The 15766-nt window shown below is 38.5% G+C and overlaps 1 protein-coding gene across 1 annotated transcript; it reads right to left on the reverse strand.

The window, feature by feature from the left end:
* Positions 1-9573: 9573 nt before the first annotated feature.
* Positions 9574-13290, reverse strand: LOC149817100 (photosystem II 22 kDa protein 1, chloroplastic-like). The gene is made up of 4 exons (XM_089988107.1): positions 12873-13290; positions 12649-12762; positions 10302-10545; positions 9574-9987 (listed from the first exon to the last, which is right to left on the reverse strand). The coding sequence occupies exons 1-4, from the start codon at positions 13089-13091 to the stop codon at positions 9743-9745; spliced, it is 822 nt and encodes a 273-aa protein (XP_089844233.1). The 5' UTR covers positions 13092-13290; the 3' UTR covers positions 9574-9742.
* Positions 13291-15766: the final 2476 nt, after the last annotated feature.

Consider the following 15766-nt stretch of genomic DNA (forward strand, 5'->3'; position numbering starts at 1 on the left):
TTCTATTTTTATATAAAAACTTCTTTAAAAAAATCAAGATATTCAAGATGATTTTGTAGCTGTTACAATTACTTTATTTGACATATTATGAATGTAAAAGGCCTTGATTTTATGCTTGAAAGTGCATGATGCTTGAATCTTAAAATGCTTCCTTGAATCATATCAATTGTTATAAAAGTGGAAACAACATTCTTTCTAATTGGATTGCTTCCAAAATGATAATTGCTTGAGAACGTGATTGCATCATTTTAGCATATTTTGGATATTATATAGCTTGCAATCACGTATTTGGACAAAAAATAAATTTGGATATATAGATCCAAAGTTGATATGTTGATGCAGTGAATTACTGTGTAATTAAAGCATGACTTTGAATATACATATCTAAAAAAAATATTTTTAAGTTTCTCATTACGTATGAAAAGTGAGAGTAGAATTATGATTGATATGCTCTCTAAATGAATAATTTAGATGGAAACATGATTGAATATTTTTTATATGCTTTGAATGCCTAATACCTAACTTTTATTTATGATTTTGGATAACAAAACATAATAATTGGATATGGATACATGATATAATCATGTAGTGGTCAAGTTGTGATTCATTTTGAGAAAGTAAGAGTATGTAACTCTAATTACATATCTAATAATTTGAATAAAGCATATGAAAAGTTAGAGCATTTTTCATATTTTAAGAATTGATTAAATACATTTAAAGTTTATGTATGCAAATTATATGCAATATGACCAGTTTTTAATTTAAGTCTAGATAAAGGTCTACTAGTATTTTTTTTAAGCATGAACTCTTGGAGTTAAATTAATTAGCAGTATGACAAATAACCTATTGCGCGTGAGTAATACGAGCAATTTAAAAATGACAGTTATTGAATAGTCAACCCATGGATGGTTATAAAAAGACCATGGATCCTTCTTAAGAAAGAGATATTGGAAGGGTTGATTGCCATGATGGCCTTATCTAATGCTATGGTTAGTGGAGGTTGGCCACCTCTACTAATCATGTGAGGAGATAATCATGGTTAGTGGAGGTTGGCCACCTCTACTAACTATGTGATAAAATCTTTTTTACTATACAAGATGCAAAACAATTATGACATTTCAATATGTAGAATCCACCTCTACTAACCATGTGAGGAGATAACCATGGTTAGTGGAGGTTGTCCACCTCTACTAACTATGTGAGAAAAAAAATTTATTGCATAAGATGAAAGAAAAATATGGCATTCCAATGCGTAGAAAAGTGAGAGTTGAATTATAACTTGCACATGCATGCAAATATTTATTATGGTTGCATGTATGAATATACGAAGGAATGTTTTTTAATGCTTTAAAAGATTTATGCATAATCTGTAATATGGTTATATTTAATTTTATTTGTATTCATTTTTATGACTATTTGGATTTGGATATATTGATTCAAAATGATCAGGTGTGGTTAACCCGATAAGAGTCTTAAGTAAGTTGCATGTGGTAATGATGCATATAGATAGTGAAAGTATTATTTATGGCAAAATCTTGAAAAGTGATTGCATTAATTATATTTGACAAATCAATTTTTATGAATCCATGAGATGCTAAAAATTTATAGTACTTCAATAGTGTAAATGAAAATTTTGTGCATGGTTATTAGGACAATATGCTATCCTATGACATGGTTATGAAAGAGTAATATGAAACCATGATTATCTAAGAAAATAAGACCCTCATTATGTTAAATGTGCAAAATAAATTCACAATGGTTTGTTCATGAGCCATAGACTAGATACAATGGAGGTAAAAACAAAAATAAATTTTGCACATAGTATTATACATTAAGAGTTACGATTGAAATTTTTGACATGATATGAAACCCATATAGTTATGTGAAATGAGTGCATGAAAGGATCATGATTGAAAATCAACCTAGTATATAAATATTCTCATGATAGAAATATATTATGAAGGGAAATTCCAACTAGTGTATGTAAAACCTCATGATGTTGTAGATAAACCCATACTATATGCGAAAAAAATCATAGTTTATATGATCATAAAAAATACGCATAACTATGTGAGAAATAACTCATAGCATGTGAAGAAAACATCATACTTAGATATTGATGTAACCCTTGGAATTGTGCAAAGTCACTCGGTAGATGTTTTGCTATATATGATACTTGATGCACCAATTATGATATAATATATTTGTTTGCCCTTATGGCCAAGTGAGAGATGTTGGGTCCAAATATTAGATCTAAATATGGTCATTGGGTTTCACTTTGAAATTCAAAAACCATCAAGGTAGTAAACCTTTGGTCTCTCTGTGTTGGAGTGCCGTGCCCCAAAGGGGGTTTGGCATAGTGGGGTAGGGCCTTGGCTGCTATACTGTCGTCAAGGTTCGATTCTCATGGGCGTAACCCTTTTGCGCAAGCCAATGCATAGTATAGGCTATTGGGCCAAGGGTCTTAGCCTCATAGTTTTAAGTTGTGGGCACGATGACCATAGGTATGATAGGCTGAACCAGGGCGACCAGGTCTTTATGCGGTGTGCAGATTTTTCAGGTTATAAATTAAAAAAAAAAAAAGACTTGCAGTGCCGCAACATATGCCTTTTTGTACTGTGATGTCAAACTTGAAGAAGGCTATAACGGCCACTTGGCGAATACGATCAACAAATGGCAAAGGGAGAAAGCAAGCCACATTCATGTGGGGCTCAACATTCATGTTCATCCCATATCCATATGTGATTGATTTAAATGAGAAAATATATAGGATGGTTTTGCTTCTAAAGGATGATGCCATGTGATGGTGAACACTTGCTTTAGATCCATCCACCAAATGCTAATGCTAGATGTAATCTTATAAAGAGAAATTGGTAGCGGCTCACACTTTAGGTGCTAAATGATATGTGCTAAATGGGTTTTTCTGCCTTTTTGTATTTTTTTTTTTGCAGTTTCAACCCCATAAATGTGTTGGATATGGTCGATTTCCGAGGAATTCACACTTGGATCATGTGTTTTCAATGAAAAAAATGATATTTGAAGCCTCAAAAATTTATAAAGATTTTGGACTATTGATTTTTTGAACCTTATAAAAACCCACCCATGTGTTGGAAATCAAACGCTTCAAGAGTTGATCCCTATAAAATCAAGTACAAAGATCGCATCTGTACTATCATAATTTATAAATAAAATAAAAAAGACTGTAAAATCCATTAACATGCTCATTTAACACCTAACGTGTGAGCAACTACCAATCACTTATCTTATAAATATGTTTATTTTTTATTTACTATTGTAAGATGTTTTATCATCTCTTATGATTTGATTCTTGAGATTCATAAAGATATTAAAAATGGTCTAAAACATCATCTTAGAGTCAACTTTAACACATGAACATAATAAATAAATATGCTCAATGTGATTCAGAAGTTAGTTTTTGCTTGTGGATATTAAATCTACGAATTAAGTGTATACGGCAGTAAGTCGTGGTGGTTGAATTGAGATCAGGTGCAATGTGATTGCATACTTTCAGTGTGTCAAGTTCAGCAGCACAGTAAAGTGTACAATCACATTTCACCAGATTCTAAGATTGCACTAAATAAATCCCAAGATAAGGTTACACAATTAAAAAAATATTTTTGCAAAAACAAGGTTTACATCTTTTTTCTTTTTTAAATAAATAGGAAACTGCATTGCTCATCGAGCTCATTGGCATAAAACACCAAAGTGCCCCTGCCCGCGAAGAAGTATAACCAGCTTTGGCCTCGCTAAAAAAGAATGTGCATCCATGGGTTTTGAACTCATGATATCTTGTTAACTTTGTCATGGTTGGCCGATTCACCAAGTTAGACTGCTTGACTTGGCGACTCAGTTCAACTTTGCATCCAACCGGATTAGCTTGTTTTTTACTCAAACTAGGCTCAAACTCATTGTAAACCAGACAATAAAATGCGAATGAACCAAGTTAATACGCACCCGCCAAGTTGGTCACGTGTATTTTGAAAAGGAAACTGTAAAAGAGGAGGCTGTTGAGCTTCCTCATTAGGGGTGTCAATGGACCTGGTTTACCTGGACCCGACCGAATCAAACCCTATAGGGTCCGGGTATGGTGATAAATAAGAAAACCCGGGTCCAAACTTGAATGTCCGATTAATACATGGACCTGGGTATAGTTTGTGAAATTTTATACCAGACCCGGACCCAACCCGAGTTCCAATTAAGACCCGTAATTTTCAATGTAAAAATGATAAAAAATATGATTTTACCGGGTTTGTTTCATGTAGTTCTTATCGGGTCTGGATATGGTTTTTTTTATAGTGAACCCTATTAGACCTGAATCCGGACCCGATGCCATACCCAAAAATTTGGTCCAAGTCAGGTTCTACCTGAGTCTGAACCAAACCCAACCCGTTGTCACCCCTCTCTGTCTCCTCTTTGTTTTCTAAAAAAAAGAAAACTAACTTTTAATTATTTCTCTCTTCCCCATTTTATGCAGTAACTAGTGCAAAGCATATTTATGGCCCAGGGTTTATCAGTTACAAAACCTAAAATAGCAACATTTAGTTATCTTAAAAAATAATTTTTTTAAGATGCCATCTAAATAGAATGTGACACCATTATTTTTTTTAGGAAGCAATAGGGATGGCAGTGGATGAGGGGCGGGGGACAAGGTCTCCACCCCCGCCCCGTTTCAAAATCTGAACCTTCATCCCCGCCTCCATCCCCGCACAGGGATGGATTTTAACCTCCATCCCCGTTTCATGTCCTCCATCCCCGGTCCAAACGGGGGCGAGGCGGGGTGGGGCCCCGTTTCCCCTTAGCATATAGTCATCCCTTAAAGGATTGGGGACGGGGCGGGGATTGTGACGGGGATGGGGTGGGGCGGGAAAAAGCGTAAGTCCATCCCCACCTCCATCCTCGCATGGGGATAGATTTTAACCTTCATCCCCGTTTCATGCCCTTCATCCCCGGTCCAAACGGGGCGAGGCGGGGTGGAGCCCCGTTGTCCCCCGGTCCATTGCCATCCCCAGGAAGCAATAATGACAATGGATCTTTAAACCAATGTTATCAGTATGGGTATCGGTCCTGAATCGTTCGGCCAACTATTTAGGTGAATCCGCCCCTACCGATTCTCAAGTGAATCGTTCTGAATCAGCTCTCTCTCTCTCTCTCTCTCTCTCTCTCTCTCTCTCTCTCTCTCTCTCTCTCTCACACACACACACACACACACAGAGATTGGTGAACAACCAAACAAACTGAACATACCCACCCTTGTGGTGAGCTGAGCCATGCTCGAGCTAAACAAGCCAAACTTAAGCTGGCTCATTTGCAGAAAAAAAATACATTTTTAAAGCGAAATCCAAAGAATTTTTGGACTTTAAACTAGAGGTGGCCATCGGTCCAGCCCGGCCTGACTTTATTCGACCTGGGTACCCCACAGACCCATCAGGAATTCAGCCCGATGGCCACCTCTACTTTAAACCTACTGAACCAAGCTTTAACTTTCTTATTTATAAACTAAATACATTGTTTTAAAGTTCTAAGCAATAGAAATTGAACTCTAACCTCATGCTTGCAAGTGAAACACTTCAAGCATCTACAGACTAAGCATCCACCGAGGTGTTTTCCCATGTGGTAAGCAGGGTCCTGTGCCAAGCTGAAGGCCCAGGTTCGAATTCCTCTGCCACATGAGCCTTAAAAGATATCTGGTAAGGTCTGCCTAACCCCAGCTTGTCTTCCAAAAAAAGAAAATGTAGGAGGGCCACGGGGGGGGGGGGGGGGGGGGGAGAGAAAATGTAGGGGGGCCACGGGGGCGGGGGGGGGGGAGGGTTCCGCTTGTGTGGTTGGAGCAACTAGTGCACGTCTCCTTGTGTTGGAACATTGCAGGTTCAAAACCTAATGGTATAGTTGTATAAGTGGTAGGGGTCTGCCTAACCTCAGCTTGCCTTCCAAAAAAACAAAAAAAAAAACAAGGGTGGACAACAGGCCAGGTAACAGGCCCGAAATAGGATGGGTTTGGGCTGCCATGTGCAGCCCAAGCCTGAAAAGAATTAGGCTCAACCAAACCCACTAGTAAATGAAATACACACACTTAACGGATTAATGTTTTATACAGTCCATTACATTTACAAATGACTTGGCAAACAACAAATTTTTTTTCACATCTAACACCATAGATGGCCTAAATCCACCATGTATACATGTTTTTCTAGCGATTCAAAAATCAACGGCTATGAATGCATCGATTTTTCTCTATTCATAAAAATATGTTTTTTTTTCTTCTAAAATACATGATCCAAGAGTTGATTCCTACTAAATCGAGCATGTTGAACTCATCTATAAGGTTAGATTAAGACAAAACAACTCTCATCACGAGATTACAACCCGATTATAGGTATAATCGATTGTAGCAATATCCACACTTAACTTTGTCTTGACCATCTAGAAAATTTCAGGTCAAGTGTTTTACATCAATAAGTTTGGGTTCCAACACGATCCCTGATAACCAAAAGCATATTCTTTGTTGAGTATTTTACAATTTTATGGCCATCCTCTTTACTTTTTAGCAAAGCAATCATAAAGAAGTTGGGTTTATTCCCTAACCACTTTTTGATTGAGGGTGAAGAATTTAATTTCAATCTGTTTCTTTTATATGCAAGTCAAAAGAATGGGCCTTATGATTTTTGGACCCAAGAACCCTTCATCAGGATAATGCAAGTATACCAAACCAGATTTTCTATATAAAAAAAGAAAAGAAAAAGAGTACACCCAACCCAAGCAGATATGCTCTCTCCTTTTTTTTCTCCTTTTTTTTAATTTCTTCATTAAACCTCAATAAGTAACCTTTTTTTATTACGCATCCTGATCTAACCCACAATTAATTTTTTATTATCATTGGCTTGAGTTTATTTTCTCGGGCAAGTTGGCAAGCTTTAAAAGTTTCTTGTAAAAGGTGCAAGGCGGATTCCATTGGCAGATCTGGTGCATTGTGATTGCACACTTTTAGTGTGCTGCTGCACCTGATCACCCTTCATCTGCTGTTGGGTCCCACCGCTAATAATAGACTGATTAGGTGCAATAGCACACTTTGCAGTTGCATTGCACCATAGTGACAAATATCGCGAGAAATTGCCTGAAAGTTTGAAACGGCAATTTCTCGTGAGTTTTTCAAAATTTCGTGAGATTTATGAAAAAACATAAATACCACAATTTAAACACGATATTTATGTTTTAAATGGCTATTTATCATGAAAAATGTGTATTTTTATTTTTAAATATTTTTATTAATATTTTCTTATAAAAATAAATTTTATATTTTTTAATTTATTTTTTTATTGCCGAGATTTTGCCAAAAAAATGTGAGATTTATGAATAAATTTCAATTTCTTGTGAGTTTTTTGAAAAACAAGAAATTACCGTTTAAAACGTTTGTCACTATGCATTGCACCTGATCCTCCCTCGTGGTCGGGATTTCAACGGGCTGGGAAGACAAACGTGAGATGGTTCAAGTGAACCGATCCAGATAGGAATCCCCACATCATACCAACAGGGGCTCCGCTTGTTTGGTAGGAGCACCTTGTGTTGGGACGTTGCAAGTTCAAATCCCAATGGTATGGTTGTATAACTAGTAGGAGACGGCCTAATCCCAGCTTTCTCTGCCAAAAGAAAAACAAAAAAGAAAAAAAGGAATCCTCACATCATAGCTTACAAAGGATTTTTTTTTTCCTATACAAAAGTCTGACTCAATCTTAGAGGTATTTTTTTTCCATCACTCACTACATGTTGGCAGGCCTGCAACCCTTGAGGTTTTCTCTGCTAATGAGAGAGTATAACCCAGATTTAACTTTGCAGCAAGCGACACCCCTCCAAGGGCGGAATCCGGGGGTGGGGGCGGGCTGCGAGGAGGGGCTGGAGCCCCTCCTAAAGAATATTGAAACTTTGAAATGCAAAATTTATATTTACACTTACTATTTTAAAAAAAGTAACATTAGATGCAATTTTTGAAAATAAACATATTTCTACTACATATTTAATACAATTAGGAGGATTTACTGTTGAGTTGACTCGAGACTCGGCCGAGTCAACTCGGATCGAAACCTGTTCGAGTGAAAAATGAGCTTAATTAGTCATGAATAGAAACTCATCCGGTTCATGACTCTAACTCGGGTGATTCGTTCATTTTGTATGCCCTTCATTTAGAGCATCAATGGAAGCAGATCAGGTCATGCTGAACATGAGCGTTTTTGCTCATGCCGACATCGTATCAGCAGAAAATCGATATGCTTCACTCCTGAAACAGCTATTTTTTAATAAATATAAAAATACTTAAAATTATTTTTTAAATATTATTTTAAAAATGATTCACTTGAGTATCGGGTATCGACCCATTCACATGAATCGTTGGCCAAACAATACAGGGCCAATATAGATACTAACAACATTACATTGGGGAAAACTATAGTCATAATTACAAATGAAAAGTAAGAGAGAAAGGTTTGTAAATAATATAAAATATAAGAACCTTAAAAGATGGTAACAAATAAAATATTCTTTTTTAATCTAAAAAGTCTTTCATTTTACTTCTTTGTCACAGTTAAGGGGCAAATCGGTTCCACTCATCCCCTATGTCATCCCTATCTTGGTACCCCTCCTTTGACATTTTATTGATGCAGGTTTGATCTAGTGGGACTCCACAGATGTGATCTACATCATTCATGTTTAAGATTTGTTTTTTTGAAAGGCAAGCTGGGGTTAGGCAGAACCCTACCAGTTATACAATGATACCATTGGGATTGGAACTTGCAACGTCCCAACATAAGGTGACTTGCACTAGCTGCTCCGACTAGACAAGCGGATTCCGTGTTGGCGAAGATTAGCATTTAGATGTAATCTACATCATTCATTCTGTCAAGATTAACATTTAGAAATCCCAATATGTGCAAGATTTGTTGGCAATTCAAAAAACCAAACATTGACAAAAACACAAAATTTTGTGATTTAAAATTTTTTTTTTTTTTGAGAAAATACATCAAGGGTAGATTCTTATTAAATCGACAATGTTGAATCCATCTATGGGTCAGATTTGATCAAAACAACTTGCATCATAAGATTTAAGAATGGTATGAAGATGGTGGGATGGCATAGGAGATGAGTGAAACCGAACTGGTTAGGGGTGCTCACCTCCCGCTATCCCTAATTCCTAATACTTTTTGTAATGTTGTCTTAGTCGGTTTCTGAATGGAATCCTTTTGCAAAACGATTTAGAGAATCAATAGAGTCAGAATCAAAGCAAATCGGCCTTATAGGGTCCAATCAATTTCTAAAAAATGGATTTAATGAGAAAACAATCAATAAATACTATAGTTTATCAGAAAAAACAAAACTGATTTAGTTGATTGAAAAAAACTGATTCATGCCAATTTGATTCGATTCTGACCATTAATTTTTTTAAGACTGCATCAGCTTTGTTGCTGTCAGAGCATCAGGATTTCACTATTTAGTTCCTACTATGGATCAACCTATCACCATTACAGGTTAAATGTGTATCAACACCCTCTTTCTCTCTCAGTGACATTTGGAGAAAGTAGCAAGAGTTTCTATTGGAGAAATTCATACATTATGGGCAACAAACAACTGCTTCCTGCAATTCCAGAACAAGGGCAATACTCTCCCCTCCAAAATTTGTAACAAACAGCAACTATAACAGTTTAGACAATTCATTCATGAACAACATTACATGTTCTCAGTCTTCCTCTTCATCAGTGACAAACCTACCATTCCCAGGATTCAATGCTGCAATGAAGAAGAAAACTACATTGAAGAGGACGAGAGGCTCGATCTCGTTAAGCGGCACGCCGGTCTCAATGTTCAACTGAGCTAGGGCCCCCTTCCCTGTTACGATCTCCCCGATGATAGAGAAAGCAATCCCAAGTTGAGCCAATCTTCCAACAAAGAGCTCATTCGACTTGGTGAACCCAAACAAGGGTCCTTTGGAAGAGCAAGCAAAAGTTGTCAGCCCTCAAGTATAAGCATGAACGTGTATGCATATTGATCAAATTAACAAGCACCATATGTGCTAGGATCCTATGATCTCTTAAACTCATTTTCTATGTGGTAACTGGTAAGGCCCAATCACAAGGCCGCATTCACGTCTTATAGCAACAGAATGCGGGCCTGCGATGTGATTGGCCATAAAACATAGCAGATGAGTTAAGAAATCATTGGTTCCTGCCTAGGCAGGATATGTTCATTAACTGCAAGCGCCATTTTTTCAATAAGCAAAGTAAGAGGATTGCAAGTACCTCCCTCGCTAAGGCCCAGAGCTCCTCTGAAGCCTTTGCCTGGTTGGATGACCGCCTTGTCGAGGCCGGTAGGAGGGTCGTCGACGAAGCGGCCTCTGTCACCCAATGCACCAATCGCGCCCAAGAGAGTGAAAAGGATGAAGAAGAGGAGAAGGGGCTCTGCTTCATATATGGGAATTCCAGTTTCCAAGTTTAATTGAGATAGTATTCCTTTGCCTGTTATTCCTTCTCCTAGTAGAGATGCCTGCAATTCTTTCATGTAGTGTCAGAATTACCCATTAATCATACAATGAAACTAATTAAGAAACCAAACATTTCCCCTGTTTTGTGCATCCCTTTACTCGGTTGAATTCTTTAAAATCTATCAACCATCGGCAGGAAGCGATCTCCAGTAGGCAGGGGGTACTCTAAGAGTTTTACACCGCGAACATTGAAACAGGGCCACAGTCAAGGTGGCACCGCTTGGCCCATAACGGGACATCCACGTTTAAGCCAAAGTGGTGTTTTTTTTTTTCAGATTTAAAACCTGAAGAAACTGCACCCGGTACGAAGACCTGGTCGCGCTGGCTCAGCCTGCTATACCTACGGTCATCATGCCGGCAGCATAAAACTCCGAGGCTAGGACCCCTGCCAAAGTGGTGGTTTCTCCCCATTATCCAAAAAAAAAAAACTCTCTCTAAAATTATGTCAAATTTGATTTCCTTATTTTGACAAAAGAATGAGGAAATTAGCTTTTGCACAATATGAGACCCTGTGACAAACAAGAATTTTCACTCAACTTGCCAACTTTAGTGCACTACCCATTGGAGAGTATACTCAGTTTTGACCTTGCAGCAAGATACGCGACCTGCGGGTTTCGAACTTAGTGACATTCACAAGTTACCCCTACCAGATGAGCAGAACCCTTGTCTATATATTTTATTATGTACAGAAAAAACCAAATAAAGAACTTAGTATGTCCAACTTACTAGCCTTTTATGATTTATGGAGACCAGGGAACTTCTAGACTTTTATTTGTGATAGAAACACAAATACCGAAAAATTATGGAACCTTTGGATTTCTGTAAAACATTTCAAGCTTTACACAGAACTTTGGACCTTGGAATTCAGGTGTTCTAACTACTACAGATCCTTTTCTAGTGCCACCTAGATGCTCCTTGAAGGGTTGAACAGAAATATAACAAATTAATTAAAAGCTTCCAATGGATTAAAAGGTTGGCCCAGAGTCAAAAACAGCACTAGAAGGGTGGGGCTCAAGAGCCCATTCCCGCTTTCTGCTATAAAAGCAAAATGGTGCTTTTTACACCTAAAAGGTGGCATATATTCACGAGTAAGGCTCGCTTTCGGCACAAAAAGTACCCGTATCTTGAGTAAAATCTAAGTCTCAGATCACAATCTCAGATCCCCCATTTGGGGGATCTGAGATTTAGCATTTGCTTGATTTTGTGAGCTCCACACAAGATTGGATATGCGGATTTAGAAATCCAAAGCATTCTTTTTTCGAAAGGCAAGACCCCTACCAGTTATACAACTATACTATTGGGTTTTGAACCAGCATAGTCTCAACACAAGGTGACACCGTTGGTAGATCCAAAGGGCAGTTTGAATTTTCTAATCTCTGACCCAAGGATCTGCGTAGGATATGATAAGGCGCAGACCCCATGCTAAGATCTGAAGCTATTCAAATGTCATATCTTATATCAGAGATCTAATGATGCTCCAGTTAGAAGGATGGAGAAATGAGAAAAATATATTAGTTAAAAGAGGTCAGGGTAGGCTTAGGAAGACTTGGATGGAGATGATAAGAAAGGATATGAATGCTTTGAACCTCACCTAGGACATGGCATTAGATAGAAATGATTGGAGGAGAAGGATTCATGTGGAAAACCCAGAATGATTTTCTTTTTTGGTTCATATCGCCGACCCCAATTGTTTTGGGATGAAGGCGTAGTTGTTGTTGTAAGATCCCTGACATAAAAAAAAAGGGAGAGATCCCGAGGATCTCTGGTCGATGTCATAACCAATCATCAGTTATATTCAATCCTCACTGAACATCTTACTTGGAAACCACAAAATATGTGAGAGTGGGGCCTATGCACACCTGTGTCAAGTGAGATGTGCAGTGGTGATGGAATATGCTGTATATAATACCAACTTGGGGTTCCACTTGTCTGGCAAGAGCAATTAGTGCACCTCACCATGTGTAGGGATGTTGCAAGTTCAAATCCCAATAGTATATGGTTGTATAACTGGTAGGGGTCTGCCTAACCCCAGCTTTCTCTATATATAAAAAAAAAAAACTATTCTCGTGTAGCTACTACTAATTGCTGTTGAGCAAAGAACTCACGGCGAATCCAAGCATGGCAACACGACCAACAAAGAGCTCGTTCTGCTTCGTGAATCCTATCCCGCCCGAGGTCCCGAAGATGCCGTCCTCAACCTTGGGCTTCACCTTCTCCACCTGATTACAATATCAAAACAAAAAAAAGTACATAATTTGCTTTGAGTATTGTCTCGCTAATAGGCTAATGCAACATACAAAATCACCATAGCAATGCAAATAAACCAGACCTTCACAGGCGCAGCTTTCACCTTGGACTTGAATAAGGCAACGGTTTTGGCCGGAGAGCATCTGGTGGAGGTTGGTGGGGATGAGAGACTAGGAAGGACGAGCTCCGAAAATGTTGGCGGACGCAGACGGATTTGGCGGAATTGGAGTAAAGGCTCCTGTTTCAAGTCAAAAACTTGGCCGGCGGCCCTGCTTGACACTAGCATGGACTGAGCAGCCATGGCGTGAACTTAGGTTGTTGTCTTCCCTTGCTTGTACACTTTCCCTTTATTGAAGTAGGGAAGCATGTAGATGTAGAGTGAGGTCTTAGTGAGAAGATAAGGTGTATCAGAGCGATGGGTGCTCGTGTGACCACGTCTCCCTCTTCTTGTGAGGTGATAAAATGAGTCCCCCCCTTCCTCCCACTACATGGGATTTTTTCTCATTTGTACTCTTTGGTGGGTTGGCACATTCAATAGTTCATATGCAGACGTTGATCATGAACCACTAGTCCTTTAACATCACTTGCCACTTCTACTTTCAATCAAATGGGAAGCAATGCCCCAATGTAGAAGTGTTCGGTTTGATATTTGCTATCACCCAAAATTGATGATATGGAATAGTAACCATACACGTGTCATTTCGTTGTGGTTCCCATATGGTAGGAAGTAGATCCCTCAAAAGCTTAAGGGCAGATTCCCCTTGCAACGTGTCCTTGTGGTGGGGACCGGTTGGTAAACACGCGAAGCAAGAGGATCAGGTGCAATGTAATTGCATACTTTTAATGTGCTGCTGAACCTAATTACTCTCTATCTTTGCTATACATCCTATCAGTTGTGGGGCCCAAGTAATGATGGAGGGTGATCAGGTGGAGCGGCACACTAAAATGTACAATTACATTGCACCTGAATATCACCAAATTTTCATGATATGAAATATAACTTGGTTTTCTTTATCTTGGTCTTTTTCATATATTGATTATTACCATTTTGGATCCACTTGCAGATCCAATGAGAAGTAGATCTTAGTTTGTGGATCTGCAAAGGGCTACGTGGTTCGTTGTATACCGTCTCCCAACTTTATGGTTAGGGTGGGGAAATGAGAGAAGCTGCTTGTGGTTTGGCTTCCATGCAGCTTCTAAAGAATTCATTTGAACAAGAAAAGTAAGCTCAAAAAGCCACAAGTGTTTGACTCGGCCCTTTAGGCTTGTAGATAAATTTTATGTTTTATATCATGTAATATTACAATATAAATACATGGTGAAAGTGTTTGGCTTGCAAACAATAGGTTTAGATTTCAAATGCTAGCTTGAGCTTGATCAAATTTATTTAGTTTTTCATGAAAAACGGAGAAACCACCCACAAAGTAATACCGAATCATGTTAGTCGGTGCCTGCCAACCTACGGTCGCTTCTCCGGCAGCGTAAAACCATAGCGCATCCCTCGCCGTCAGGGAGTCACCTTGCTTCATCATAATAACACAAGGGGTGACGCCTGTGGGAATGAAACCTCAACCATCCATCTAGCAGCCTAAGCCCCACCCCACTGCACCACACCCTTTGTGGCTATGTAAATGTGTCAGCTTGAGCTTGAGCTTGAGCTTGGTCAACTGATCTGGAATTTAAGGTCTTGCTAATTCTGACTTTGAAACAACGTATGTTTCTGCAAAGTAGTCAGCTCGAACTCGACTCATTTAACCGGAGCTCATTTCGGATTGCCACAAGAATAATTCAAGCTTGAACAGTGCCTTAATGGTATAAGGCTCATTTAACAGTCATGCTTTTAGATACCCAAAACGACAAAACCTATTGGAGAAGGTTGCAGTGTTGTCAGACAAAGAAAGCTCACCTAAGGCATATTCCTCAACTTCCTTCTAGTAGCATCTATGATAAGAAGTTGCCCATTGTCGTCTTCTCTGCTGCATAGCTGCAGATCCGTCTACCCATCAACCCCTTTTTGTGGTGATGCATCAAGTGATGAAAATTGGGAAGATGGTGGGCTTCTTTTCATTGTCACTAGGGTTTTATTATCGTCTTTTGATTTGATATTAACGTGATATGGGCACTTTCCTAAATATTTATCATATATTTTATGTTTTCTTTGCAATATTTTGTACAATTTTTTTGCTTTTTATTACATATATACGTACCGATATTTTCTCGAGATACTCAAGAGAAATAAAAAATTTCAATTTCTTGCAAGATTTTTTTGAGAGGATATTTGTGACTAAAATTATACACACATTCAATCACACACATCACAATGATCTTACCGTAGTTCGGCAATATGCGTGCCTACGTCAATGAAAAAATAGCTCTCTCTTCAAGTCAGCTGACAACTTTGTTTATTAACATATTTATAGCCTTAGAGATACCTCTGGGTTACACATTTTTGGGAGTTGAAGGACTTCAAGGTCCACACAATTTAGAGGTTTGAAATCTTGAGAGTCATGATTCATACAAGCCTTGTTGTATTGAGAACCTTTTTGGAAGAGTTCAACATCTCAGAGTCCAATGTATGAGAGTCCTTCATGTGAACTTCCTTCATCATGCGAGAGTCTTTCTTGAGAGAGTCCTCCTTCATGTGAGAGTCCTTCATGGCGTGGGAGTCTTGAGAGAGTCCAAGGCCAACGTGAACATGACCAAGACTCATGTGTCTTTCAACGTGTCATCTAACATCCCCCCTCAAGTTCAATGGGGGTAGGGAGCACGTTGAACTTGCGACAAAGAAGTTGGCATCGTGGCGATGACAGAGGCTTAGTTAACACATCAGTCAGCTGATCTTGAGTTGAAATGTATCTAACAAACAATTATATTTTCATAATTTTATCACACACTGAAGATGAAGATGAATCTCAATGTGTTTGCTATGGTTATGAAAAACAGGATGAGACACTAAGTAGGAGTCTCCAACATTAT

The sequence above is a fragment of the Nuphar pumila genome, chromosome 14 (assembly GCF_984573655.1).
Source record: "Nuphar pumila chromosome 14, dmNupPumi1.hap1.1, whole genome shotgun sequence".
NCBI classification, from domain to species: Eukaryota; Viridiplantae; Streptophyta; class Magnoliopsida; order Nymphaeales; family Nymphaeaceae; genus Nuphar; species Nuphar pumila.

What these genes read in the sequence shown, in the direction of transcription:
- LOC149817100 (XM_089988107.1), bottom strand. Translation starts at nt 13,091, where the DNA reads ATGGCTGCTCAGTCCATGCTAGTGTCAAGCAGGGCCGCCGGCCAAGTT. An exon ending in TTGCCATGCTTGGATTCGCC is followed by an intron (nt 10,546 to 12,648) that starts GTGAGTTCTTTG and finishes AAAGAATTGCAG; the next exon opens with GCATCTCTACTAGGAGAAGG. An exon ending in TCTGGGCCTTAGCGAGGGAG is followed by an intron (nt 9,988 to 10,301) that starts GTACTTGCAATC and finishes GCTCTTCCAAAG; the next exon opens with GACCCTTGTTTGGGTTCACC.